Source organism: Gavialis gangeticus, unplaced genomic scaffold (assembly GCF_001723915.1).
Source record: "Gavialis gangeticus isolate Ggan-Ray unplaced genomic scaffold, GavGan_comp1, whole genome shotgun sequence".
NCBI classification, from domain to species: Eukaryota; Metazoa; Chordata; order Crocodylia; family Gavialidae; genus Gavialis; species Gavialis gangeticus.
Genome location: NW_017729003.1, coordinates 8,484,156 through 8,497,588, shown reverse-complemented (window position 1 = coordinate 8,497,588; position 13,433 = coordinate 8,484,156). Strand labels below are relative to the sequence as shown.

General features: G+C 44.7%; 1 protein-coding gene across 1 annotated transcript in view; it reads left to right on the top strand.

The window, feature by feature from the left end:
- The first annotated feature begins 6 nt into the window (after positions 1-6).
- Positions 7-13,433, top strand: part of FAM149B1 (family with sequence similarity 149 member B1) — a 23,939-nt gene continuing 10,512 nt past the window's right edge. Inside the window, exons 1-8 of the mRNA XM_019507781.1 lie at positions 7-80; positions 6,269-6,373; positions 7,450-7,582; positions 8,377-8,519; positions 9,253-9,372; positions 10,001-10,171; positions 12,108-12,295; positions 12,537-12,670. Of these exons, the coding sequence (XP_019363326.1) occupies positions 31-80; positions 6,269-6,373; positions 7,450-7,582; positions 8,377-8,519; positions 9,253-9,372; positions 10,001-10,171; positions 12,108-12,295; positions 12,537-12,670 (1,044 nt within the window). The 5' untranslated portion in view covers positions 7-30. The remainder of the gene's footprint in view (positions 81-6,268; positions 6,374-7,449; positions 7,583-8,376; positions 8,520-9,252; positions 9,373-10,000; positions 10,172-12,107; positions 12,296-12,536; positions 12,671-13,433) is intronic.

Below are 13,433 nucleotides of genomic sequence, written 5' to 3'. Positions count from 1 at the left end.
GCGCCGGGGGCCACGCTGAGGCGGCGGATCATGGTCTCGCGATACACGCGGAAGCCGGTGCCCCCCGACGTCCTGGAGACGTGAGTGAGGTGGGGCCGAGGCCGGGGCCGGGGCCGGCAACGCCACCGCCACGGCCCTGTGGCGCGTCCTGATCTCCAGCCACGGGCTGCCCTGTCTGCCCTCTCAGCAAGGCTTGTCCCCTCGCCCTGGAGTAGGAGTGGTTCGGTGGGCAGGACAAGGCTTCCGCCAGGGGAGGCTTTGGGCGGCGGACTGCAGTCGCCGGCCCGGGCATAAGATGCTCCTGGCTTCCGAAAAGTGTCCTGGGCTGTTTAGTGACCGCAGGCGCCGTCTGTGCCTTGGTAGAGCACGCATCCGCCTGCCCGCCGCGTCCTACAGCCTGACACTGCGGCCCCAGAGCGTGAAGCGCTTTGTGAGCTTTCTGGTTGGGCAGCACCTGGGGTGTACTCCTGTAGACAGATGTCATCTTCAGCCAGGGCAGTTAGGATAAAGTTATGCGGATTAGTATCCCTCCCACTTGGGATAAACCAGTTGTTTAATTTACAGAGATTAGGAAAGAATTTCCTGGACGGACATATTTTTGACTTGGGAACAATCAGAGAGGTAAACTGCTGACCTCATGTCTACTGAGGCATTAATCATGAAGGCCCAGCTGTGCATGTGGCTCAGACAGACCATGCATGAATGTCCAAGTAGCAGTAGAAGGTGTCCAGGGAAAAAAAGGGGAGTTGCCTAAGAAAGTACTCCAAGGATAGCCTAATATCCAGGGATTCTGTTTTTCTCTGTTTATAAAGCCCAAATTCTTTGATAAAAAAATCCAAAATCCAGCCTGCAAGAGCCAATTTGCAAAAAGGGCAAGAAACCCCAGCCCTGGTTGGAGGGGGAGGGGGAAGTGTGGGGCCTGAGCCTCTGAGGCAGCCACAGCTGGGCTCAGGCCCACACTCAGCCTTCGCCCCTGGAGCATGGAGATAAGTGGGGCTTGCAGCAGGGCTGGGGAAGATAATTGGGGGCTGAGGGAGTTGTAGGTGCTGCTGGCCCCAGGCAGCACATCGCAGTTGGGGGCAAGGCCAGGGGGTGAGGGCAGGGGTGTCCCTCTGCGGGGGGCTTTGCAGGCAAGTGAAGTGGGGCACAGTGTGGTGGTACCCACCATGTGCGGGCCGCGCACATGCCGTCCGTCCGGCTGCCCGGAGGAGGGGGAGAGGGAGGCTGGCATGCAGCTGGCGCACAGCTCCATGGCCAGCTCTGCAGCCACGGTGGGGGATGGGGGCAGGGGCGGGGGCTTGGGCTTGGGCTCGGGCTCGGGCTCGGGCTTGCACACAGCGCTGCCGCTTACCTGGAGGCCCTTGATGGTGGTGATGGCCACTGCCTACAAGACCTCCCGCTGCCACTGCAGAGCTGTGCCCAGAGCTGTGCAGCCGGCCACTGGGCGGCAGCAGCAGTGGCAGCATGGTGGTGGCCAGGTGGCATGCAGCCATCCCCACCGCCACCCCACGCTGCTGCTGCTGGCTGCACAGCTCTGGGCATGGCTCCGCAGCAGCAGCAGGGGGGGGTTTGTACACAGCGGCAGTCGCTGCTGGCACAGGCAGCCCCACAGGTAAGCAGCAGCCACCACTGCCACCAGCCCATAGGGTGAAAGAGGAGCTGGAGTGACTGTGGGGCTCAGCAGGCAGCTAGTTCCTGGGCACCAAGGTTGAAGTAACCCAGTCGTGGGCCATCTTCACCCTACTCAGCAGCCACGATGGTGGTGATGGCAGCCATAACACGGTGGCATTGGCAGCCGTGACGTCCTGGGGCATCAGTGGGGGGCAGATGCCAGCATGGGGGCAGGGTAGGGCTGGGCCCGGAGATGCTCTAGATCTTGGCTGATGGTCCGTTCCTCTCGCCCCACTGGGCAGGCCTCAGGCAGCCCCAGTGGGGCAAGGAGCCAGGCTTGGGGCCTGCCCTCAGGGGTTGTGGTGCTGCAGGGGACCCCAGCCCTGGGGACACTGAGCTGGGAAGGACAGGTTGCATAGCCTGGGGTGGGGTGTCTGGTGCACCCATCCCTGGGATCTCAGACCTCGCCACAGGGGCTGCTGTGTGGAAAGCGTGTGTGTATGCACTGTGCGCGTGACCCAGATGTCTGGGTTCTGTGAGCGTGTGTCTGTGTTTCTGTGTCCTGGACGCCTGGGTACTGTGTGTGTGTCCTCGACACCTGGGTCCTTTGCATGCAAGTATACATTTGCATGTGTGTGTGTGTCCAGGATGCCTGCATTGTGTGTGTATATGTGTGTCTGGAAACCTGGATGATGTATAGAGAGAGGTGCGTGTGTGTGTGCGTGCATGCGCCTCAAACCTGGGTGTTGTTTGTATGTCTGTGTGCGTGCGCCTCAAACCTGGGTGTTGTCTGTATGTGTGTCCCAGAGGCCTGGATTCCATGTGTGTGTCCTGGATGCCCGGGTTCTGTGCATGCCCAGGGTGTGTGTGTGTCCCCCAGGGGTTTGGGTTCTGAGCATGTGTCCCAGACACCTGGGGGTGTTGTGTGTCCCAGTATCTGTGTCCCAGATGCCTGGGTTCTGTGTGTGTGCCCTGCTCTTACCCACAGCATCTGCCCAGCAAACCTGTGCCCTCCAGTTCCCAGAGCTCTGTGGCCCCACAGACTGCACCTGGCAGGGGTCAGAGGCCATTCTGGGTCCAGGCCACCAGGTAGGGATGATCTGGGCCCCAGCCAGGCTGCAGCCTCCCCTCCCCAGTGCTGGGGGCTGCTCCATGCCTCTGGGCACTCTAGGCTGAGCTAAACACCAGGCTTGGGGAGAGTGGGGGGGGGGCAGGGGGCTGGTAGGATCTGCTCTGGGTCTCTGCCACCATTTGGCGGCTCAGTGGGTCTGGGCACCACAGGGCAACAGAGAGATGATGAAGAGAGAGAGAGAAAGCAGGAACATAGGGATGGTGAGAGGTGGAGATGGACAGAGATAGATGGCTAGATGATAGGTATATGGATAGAGGGATAGCGATACCTAGGTAGAGAGAAATAGAGATGATGGATAGGTGGGTGGATGGGTAGACAGGGTTATACGGTTGGTGTGTGGAGAGGAGTAAGGAATGGATGAATGGACAGGGGTTATGGAGATGGATGGCTGAATGGACAGATGAATGGGTGGATGGGGTTATGAAAATGGACAGATAGGTGACTAGTTCATTGGCTGGATGGACAGATAACTAGATGATATATGGATAGATGAATAGAAATATCTATGTAGGTAGATGGATATCGAGAGAGATGGATAGACAGACAGAGATGGATAGAGATAGATGGATGGTCTTGTTCATTGGATGGATGGACTGGTTTGAGGGATGGATGGATGGAGATGGACAGATAAGTAGGTGATGTATGAATAGAGATATCTAGAGAGATGGAGATAGATGGATAGAGAAAGAGGGATATAGGTACATGGAGACACAGAGAGAGATGGATATAGAGATGACTAGATAGAGATATCTAGATAGAGGGCAACAGAGACAGAGATGGATAGAGATAAAGATGGATGGATAGAGAGGGACAGATGCATATAGCTAAATGATATATGGAGAGATGAATATTAGTATCAGGGTAGAGACAGAGGTAGAGATAGAGGGATAGAGAAGTAGATGGAGAGACAGATAGATGGATAGATGAAGACAGATAGATGGGTATCTAGGCAGATAGACGCATAGCCAGAGATAAACATAGAGGGACAGAGGTGATGGCTGCTGCATACAAAACCTCCTGCTGCAGCTGTGGAGCCGTGGTTGGAGCTGTGCAGCCGGCAGCAGTGGCACAGTGCAGGATGGTGGTGGGGATGGCTGCCTGCCACCCAACCACCACAATGCTGCTGCTGCCACCCAGCAGCCGGCTGCACAGCTCCAGGCACGGCTCCATGGCAGCAGCGGGTGGTTTTGTAGGCAACGGCTGTCATCACCGTCACGGGCCTCCAGGTAAGCACCAGCACCGCGTGCAAGCCCAAGCCCAAGCCCCCATCCTTCACCATGGCTGCAGAATCGGCCACGGAGCTGTGATCCAGCCTCATGCCAGCCTCCCTTTCCCCCTCCCCTGGGCAGGTGGCATGTATGCAGCCCGCACATGGCAGGCACCACCACGCTACGCCCTGCATTACTTGCCTGCAAAGCCCCCCGCATAGGGACTCCCCTGCCCTCACCCCCTGGCTCTGCTCCCAGCTGTGGTGTGCCGCCTGGAGCCGGCAGCCCCCCCCACTCCCTCAGCCCCCAACCATCTTCCCCAGCCCTTCCCCACAGCCCCCATGACTCACGTACCTCTAGGATCCAGGGGTGAAGGGCATGGCTGCATGGTGGCAATGCTTGCCTACATAGCGCCCCCACCCTGCATGCAGCCGCCACCACCCTGCAGAGCCGTGTAGCCAGTTGCGAGGCATGCCATTGCATGCAAGCCCCCTGTTTCGCCCTCCGGCCAGGCAGTAGGTTATGTGACTCACACATGGTGGTTGCCACTGTGCTGCCGCTGCTGCGCCTTGCGCCTCTTGTCCACAAAGCCATGCAGGTGGCCGTGGGATGGTAGTGCAGGGTGCAGTGGCAGATTTGCGGCGGCAGCGGCCTCCATGTGCTAACCTCCTGTCAGGCTGGCTGGCGTGTGTGGCCCACGGAATGGCATCCCTGCCCTCAACCCCTGGCCGTGCTCCTGGGCACAGGGGCACGCTTCCCCCCTCTTCTTGATCTACCCCCCTAGCACCTTCCCTTTCCCCTGCCCTGCCTCTTCCCCCCACGCACACTTACCTGCTGGGGTGGGTGTCAGTGTCTGCATGTCTGTGGGTCTGGGGGGCTGTTGCAAGGGGCATCAGGAGGGCTGTTGAGACGGGGAGGGGGGTGGAGTGCGGGGCATCACAGATTTTTATCACAGATTTTGTGTTTTTAATTAGACAATTTGCAATTTTTAATGGGATAAAACCAGGATCCCTGCTAATGACACACTTAATTTGAGTCTAAGCTACTGGTTAACTCTTGAGTTCTCAGCCAGACATAGGTAGCAACAAAATGCTAAGGTGAGGGAACCACTAAAACAGATCCCTGGGTAGGAAAAGCATGGAAGATGAGGGTTGAGTCTGTAGTGACAGCTGGTTAACTTATATTGAGTGCCTTTGCAAATGTAGTGACAAAAGGTAACCATTGTGCATAGATTTGTGCAGTCATTTGGGCATCCATTTTGTGCTCAGCTCAATCACCTTAACGGTAGCACTGTTACCCTTGACCAGTGGTTCTCAGCTTTATCAGACTCAAGGCACTTCTCATTGGAGTCAAGGCACACCTTGGAAAGTGCCAGCACTTAGCATTGCTGGCCCAATCCCAGCACATGGGGCAAGTTGTGGGTGGGGGAGGAGGGGAGCAGTACTGGCCTCCAAGGCCTGATCCTGGCATCTGGGGCTCGTGTCTGGCCTGTGGACCAACTTTGGGCCACTCTTCTGGCCAGTGGGGCAAAAAGGTTGAGAACCACTGTCCTAAATCATTTGATAGTAGTCACTGCTGGAGATAACATTTACTCCAGCATCCAATCTGTTAGGGAAATCTCTTATGATTATGTGGCAGCATTACAGCGATACCACCTGAGGAATTAAATGTAAAAACAAAGATATTTTAATAACTTTCAGCTTGGATAGTACTAAGGAATTTGGCACTATACTTTCACAAATTAATGTCATAGGCAAACCAAGGCTGCAGTCTTGCATTGTTTAATTTTAGGTTGAACTCTGCACGACTGCAGAGCGAACTGAAGCAATAGCACTTCTTTCAGGAGCAATGCTTAAATTATATTTTCACTGATAACTTCCATTTTCTCCACCTTCTGAGTTCAGATGTGCACAAACCATGATTGATTTAAAAGTCATGAGATTTTACAAAATAATCAGTTTGTGTACTTTATATTTGCTTTACTGTTTTGCCTTTTGGTACTGTCATTACATTTTCAAACTTTCCCACAGCTGTGAGGGCTGGAAAGCATATCTGAAAAAACAATAAACAACAAATAACAGTTACTTGCTATGGCTCAAGTTTAAGGTTTGGATGATGATAAAAATTGGTAAAAGAGTACTGGTAGATTGTTAGTGTAGTGACATTAATGTGGGGACATAAAGCAGGTTCAGCTATGTATACATGCAGTATTTTTCTTGAAAGCTAGTAGAATCCTTTTATGCCCTAGAAGGAGTTCCGAGTTGTGGGGTTTATTGTCACAACTGATGTCACACTATGCTTTTTTATTTTGTTTTAGACGGAGACTTACAAAAAATGCCTTAGCACAACATCGCCTGCCAGAACTACTAGATGACATTTATCCAGCTATCCCAAGCACTGAAAGTTATGAAGAAGCTTCAAGGTATCTGAAATAGCAACAGACACTTTGTTTTTTGTCTTAAGGCAATAAGATAAACAGACATCTTTTGATTCTGTCCTCAGATATCAAAATGATAAAATTATGTCTATAAAAGAAAGTAAAATATCTGTAAAAATTATGCTTGTGATTACATCATCAACAACATAACTACATTACTAATGCTTGATTTCCAAAGATAGTACCATAGGCCTCAGTCCAGTAGGATAGTTTGTTCAGACTTTTGCATCTGCATAAATGCTCTTGAAAATGGGATGCAGGAGAGCCACAGGGGTCTGTCTGGATGGAACTGCTTCCTAGATTGAAGCTATAGTGAAGTTGGAGACAATTTCATCCCAACATTTTCATCCTTTTCCAGCAGCTTAACCCAGGCTTGGCTGGGATGGTCCAGAAAGGGATGATCCTGCTTTGAGCTGGGGATTGCATCCCCGATGACCTCCTGAGGTCCTTTCCAGCCCTGCTTCTTTATGATTTCCTACTATTTCTTACCAGGACATTGACTCTGTTCTTTACTAGTGGGTTCATTTTGGCTGGATGATGTGGTACATTTCTCAAGACCTAGTAGATATGCATAGGAGCACATCCATTTTGGAATAATATTCAATATGGATAATAAATCTGTTTTGTCATTGGCTTGTAAATGTTGTAGATTGAGTATTTTATGTTATAAAGAGTTAGGGAGAGTAATTTTTGAGAGGTAACAAAATTGAACTAGTATTTATCTACATAATCAAAGGTAGAAAGGTAGTAAGACTTTGAATTTTAAGAGCTCAATCCTGCAGCCTTTATGTACCACTGAAGCCAAGCCAAGTACTTTTTTACTTTTGTAAATTTATGTCAGGGTCTGGGCTAGATGGGCATATGTGCACTGTGGTGTCTGCCCAAATGCCTGCAAATTAAATATTTATCACACAGAAAGGGCTTCTGAGAGCTAAGCTGTGATACATATCCCTTTTTTGTACACAAAGTAAAAAGTACTTCACCTACTTGTGAATGTCTCTAATTTATTTATCCACCTATAAGCATTTTTTCCCCTCCCCCCTGCATAATCGGCATTTTAGTGAGCCTGAACTCTTGAAGGATTCAGATTGTCCAGCTACTACATCAGCTGACAATGGGAACTCATGGTCTGCTAGCCAGAGTTACGCAGGCACCTCCACTGAAGGCAGCTCAGTCTTCTCCTGGGGCTATGATGTGAGTAGAACACAGTCCTCCATATTAAATACAGGAAAGATAATGGAAACATTGTGTTGAGTTAAATTAGCATTGTGAGTACATTTTGCAAGCTTTCAAAGTTAAAGTGAGAGCCCTGCATAATGCTATAGTATTAGTCATGGGAGAAGAAAAGCTCTTTCTCTTAACTCTCCCTCTGACACTTCCTTACTGTTTGCTCAGAATATATCTAGGAATAATTGATTCAGTATTCTTAGGTTAAAGCTTTCAAAACATAAGTAAGTTATCACTTGCTGGCTCTTGATTATCTATTGGTTTCATAAAGTTTTGGTAACCTTTTGTATTGCTCATAGAGGTTTTTTGGTTTTGCATTTGTTGGGTTTTTTTTAAATCCTTGCTACTATTGCGGTCCTGATTAATATTTTCGTGTATCATCAAAAGATTAGAAGGATCATATTTGTTATGTTTCTAACTGTTTTTCCTGAATTGCCATGTCTCAAAGGCCATACAGTTTTCTTTTGCTATTATTTAGTTAAAACAAACATTTCAAAACCTTTGTTGTTAAAGCAGCCAACGGAGACTGTGTTGGTCCAAATTTTGTATGTACTATTGTATCAGCACTTACGTCAGTCTGCATTGTCTCCAGTGGAAAGATGATCTTATGTGTCCGTATGTCAGAGAGGTCCCTATTGTTTAGGTCAATTCTGCTGAAATTTAAACAAATGCTTTTTTTTTTTTTTCCAGTTTGAGTTGCTTTACAAAAAATACCTCAAATCTTGTTCGTTAACCTTTTCTGGATAACGTTTTTTCTCAAGGAATTTGACAAAGCTGCCACACGACAAGTCCAGCAGATGTTCAGACAAATTGATGAACTTTTATATGAACAGAAAGCAAGCGTGCATGTTGAGGATCTGCAGGAAGAGTGCCAACAGTGGACATCTAGCTTTCCTCATCTCAGGTATTTTATTGCTGGATTAATGCTGGCAATGTTACAGAACTATAAAAGAGCTGAATTTCTAGTGGTAAAAAGTTTTTATTTTAAACATCATTAGAACTGCTACAAATGTATGTAATGGTAACAATGTAGGAAGATGAAGTATGTGGTCTGTCTAATTCAATAACTAATTTCACCATTATTAATAAACAGCCCATCCAGTGCTATAGAGCTCATAATTATTTGGAGTACTGTTGTTATATTCATCTGGCTTGGGCCTTAAAATAATGTTTGAAAAAGATGCAAGGCATGGTAATTAGTGGTAGATGTCTATTTTTTGATATTTTACTTGAAAAAGACTAAAATTTCCTCTCTGCAGATAAATAGCTCATTAGTTTACGAAGGTTATTTCGAGATTTACATCTCTTGCTTACATTTTTAGCTCTTGTACTTCGATAGACTTGCTAATATTGGAAACATTTAATATTCAACAACAATAAAACCAAAAATTCTCTTAATGCAAACTACATGTACATTTTATCAGTAAAGTAGAACATCTTTCAGGTGAGAAAAGTTTGTCAAAGAGATCTGTGAATATGAGAACAAGCAAGCACACTTATTTTCTATAGTCTTGGTGTCCACATGGATTCCCAGTAATACGTTCAGTGTCAAAATTTCTGTTTATAAATCGTGCTAACTTCAACCATTACTCACAGCATTTTCTGACTTTTTTTTAATGTTCTTTTTAATATCATAGGATACTGGGAAAGCAGGTAGTAATCCCTACAGATGAAGGGTATGAATGGTATTCAAGTTCACTTTCTGACAACTTAGGTTCCTTAGACATAAGTCAAGCTCCAGAAAAAGATTTTAGTGAGTAAGTATCATTAATTCTCCTTCAACGTGCAAATATATGAAGACTATGCTACTATCCAAGGATTGCAAAGATCAACTTGTTTCTTAATTTATGAGCTGCATATGAAGTCAAACATCAACATTGTTTTGGGTTGAGTATTTGAGGAGAGTATAGTCTGTTAGTTAAAAGAAGTATTATATTACATTCAAGAAGGTGTAAGACCTTTCAACTAGGCCTATTGTTGTGGTACGGTAGGCTAATAAACAAACCTACTGACTTTCAGTGTTGGCTTATTGAGGATTTGTATATACAGCAGCTGTTTTTGTTGCCAATTATATTATATTCTTATGAATATTTCTAAGGTGGTTTAAAGATACAAAGCACTATTTTAGCATAGTGTTTATTTAAACTTGTTTTTATAACTTCTTCTTTGAGCACTTTAGTAAGCATTAAAATACAAAAATCTAAGAAGTTCATAGCCACAATACACAGGATAATTGTCGTCCTCGATACTTGTCCTATGGCAACCTAAGCAAAAGTTTCCATGCCTCTTAATCCACTTCAAAGGAAAAGCTGAGTGCTGCTGTTATAAACAGAATGGTACGTTCCTTTTATTTTCTGATTTTTGACAAAAATTTTCTGTGTTCAGGTTTAGTGTTTTTGGCAAGAAGGTACCTCTTTCTGTTACTCCTATTCATAAAGGCATTGACTTTCCAAAATCACCTGTCCTGTGTTCCATGGAGACTGAAGAAAGTGAAGATGGAGTGATTGTCTCTGAAGGAATAATGGAAGAATATTTAGCATTTGACTGCAAAGATGCGTAAGTATTAAATTATTAAAATATAAAGATACAAGTAATACTAGCCTGGAATTTCTGCTTCTTAATGATAAGACATATTGTATTTGTTCTTGACACTGAAAGATCATCCATGTGATAGAAAACTTGTTTCAGAAATCTTACACCTGTAGAGAAATTTTAAGTCGTCTGATGGAGAAGAGCTGGGAAACGATGTATATCTAACCAAACCCTTGAATTAGTACTTTTGCTTCAAAATTTTGTATCTTCTTTTTATAATTCTTTACGCTATTTCTTCTGTGTTTATTCCACAATAACCAAAGGCTGTTCCTGTTGCATAATGGTCTGTAATCAGTAAATTTATCTACAGGGTGCTTTTCTGCCTATCAAGTTGAAGTTTATTGTTATTTGTTAAGCAACAGTGTGCTTGGTTCCATTTCTGCATTTTGGTGTCCAGACTGTTGTTACTTATATGGTATTGTGCCTTTCCACTTCCTCAGTAGCAATTAGGAGTTATTATGGACTTGGTATTTATAAAATAAATAATAATAATCCCCATTTGCTTCCAGCAAAAGGAGGACGTAAAAGTTTTCGGTAAGACCTGCCACTTTGTGCGACTTGCCCAGTGCAAGGACATAGCTTTCTTCTTAATAAATAAGCACGAACTTCTGATTGTCAATTAGTTTTGAATTGATTTGAAAAAAATCAAAGAGCCACTTACTTGTACAGATTGTGATTTTTATACTGATACATGGCATGTATCAGTTTCCAAAAGAGACTTGGGGGTCATGATTGACCACAAGATGAATATGAGCCACCAATGCAATGCTGCAGCTGGCAAAGCAAATAAAATCCTGGCTTGCATCTACTGATGCATCTCAAGCAAGACCCAAGATGTCATCCTCCTGCTTTACTCGGCCTTGGTGAAGCCACAGCTGGAGTACTACATCCAATTCTGGGCTCCATACTTCATGAAGGACGTGGAGAAGTAGGAAATATGCCAGCAGTGAACAATTAACCAGCAAAGAATTTCTGAGGCACTATTAATCCCTTTTAAAAATATACTTCCTTTAGTGCTGCCTTTTTTTGTTTTCAAAGTTCGTAGCTTTTTGATATTAAGTACTAAATCAAGTAGCAGATACTGATGCTGTAAAAATAGCTCCAGTCTCTGCTTTTTATTGTCATGTCATTTGAAATCTCTCTTGGCAGATATAGCATGCTCTTGCACGGAGTAAATGTCTCCCATGCTTCAGAGCCCAATAGACTGGTCCTGTAGAAGATGCCATAGATGGGGGCCCTAGCTACTGATGAACTAGCAATTGTTTATTTCTCATTATTTGAAATTAAATTACTTTTTTTCCTAAGTTTTTAATGGCTGTTAGATCAATAGGCTGGAAGTTATAATACAAAGCTGTAGTTAGTATCCTCTCTGTCTCTAAACATGGGGCATTCGCTGTGATGTGCGTTAGATGGTTGTCTAGTTGTGAGGTAAATGAAGATTACTATCTCACCAGAAGTGCCTAGTTTATAAACATAAATATTTGTTTCTTACATTGAATTCCTCATTTGTGAATCTCAAATAATTTTGTAAAAGAGTAACTATCATTATACTCATAAATTGAGACAGCGCATGGAGAGGTAAAATGATTTGTAAAATAAGTTAGTAACAGTCTCTGGAGTAGACTGCCATTCCATTGCCATATCCAGCATAGTTTGCTGCCTATGAGATTGGATTCAGTGGGATAGCTAATATTTGTTAAGTGCGCTGTCAGCTCTCAACAAACTAATATTGTATGAGAAATACGACATGTTGACTTCAGAGGAAATAGTCAGAGAGACACATTTATAACTAACATCATAACCGGTGATTAAACGCAGTAAATAATTGCAACAAAAAGTGGGGAACAGAGAAAGCAATTAATCTAAGTCCAGGTATAAATCTTTCTCACTCTCTTTACAGGGAGGAAGAATTGCATGAAAGGAAAATGGGACTCCCATTTGATAGACAGAAATTAGGTTTTCCTCCTGTCTCTCCATATCACTGCATGAAAGATGCTGTGCTCACATATGTGTTTGATGATGTATGGAGTGAAGTCCTGGGCTATATGGAAGAGTTAGTCTGCAGGCACTGGGAAGGATCAGTCACTGGTAAGGGTCAGTTTTGAACTTAAATTTGAAAAAGATATAAATCTGTGGAGCTTTTAAAAAAAAAAAGCGAATACTGTGTGAATTGCTTAACTAATAAGTATTATCTTTCTAGAATCTGATATATGCCTAAATACAATATTTGTACTGTACAGTTCATTCCAAGTGGATTTTAATTCCGTAAAAGTACCAGTGCTTACAGTCTGTAGTGATTTGGATTCTCTTCTCTTGTTATTTTTCCCAGATGATGAAAGAAATGTTATAACCATTGAAACAATAAAAACAGATTCTCAGAGCCCTTTTAGGCAGTTTGAACCTATGCCATTGGTATTACCTCGAATGCCACAAGCTAAAATACCCGCCATCACCTCAAATCTGGTAAGCTCTACTGGCCTATTAGTTGGCTTCAGATTGAGATGAGATGAGATGTCACTGCCTCAGCAGGCAGGATTAGTGTTTCCAGAGGAGAATTTTTGCCTTGATTTCTTTTTAAAAGTAGGAGCTGCCTTTGTGTGATCATTACTAAAACTTTAGATCTGTTATTTCTCAGTCATTTTTTTTTATTCCTATTTTTCTGTTTAAGTCTTCTTGTTCTGTCATGTTATTTATAGTGGACCAAAATGTAGTGATTTTTAGGACAGTAATAGTTTCTATTGCTTGAGCTGAATTGTGAGATCCTGATTAGTGTGGATGAAGGGCTTCCTAGACATGCTTTCCCAGCTATTTCCAGGGATCAGCTGGAGGTCAGAACCTATACTATTAAATTCTAAATAACTTTCCCTTTATAAATATTTGTTTTTTTTCCTAGCACAGCTTTTAGGCCTGCATGCTCTACTATAAGATTAGATGACCTTAAAATGCTGAGACCAAAGTATTACTTTCATTTAACTCATTTTTAACTCAACTCTTTCCTCTTTATTTCTTTCTCCTCACTTTTCCTATATAATCCTTTACCTCTTCCTCATGTTTACCTTACTGTATGTATGTGTAGTGTCCACAAGCCAGATATGGCCAGCAAACCAACAAGAGGAGAAAAACACCTCAAGTATGTATGCTGGAGAAATTAAAGTTGTGTTGTTCATGCTGTTGGTATTCCTATGGTGGGTGGAATTTGAAACTTTTCTAGGTCAGCCTCAGAGGA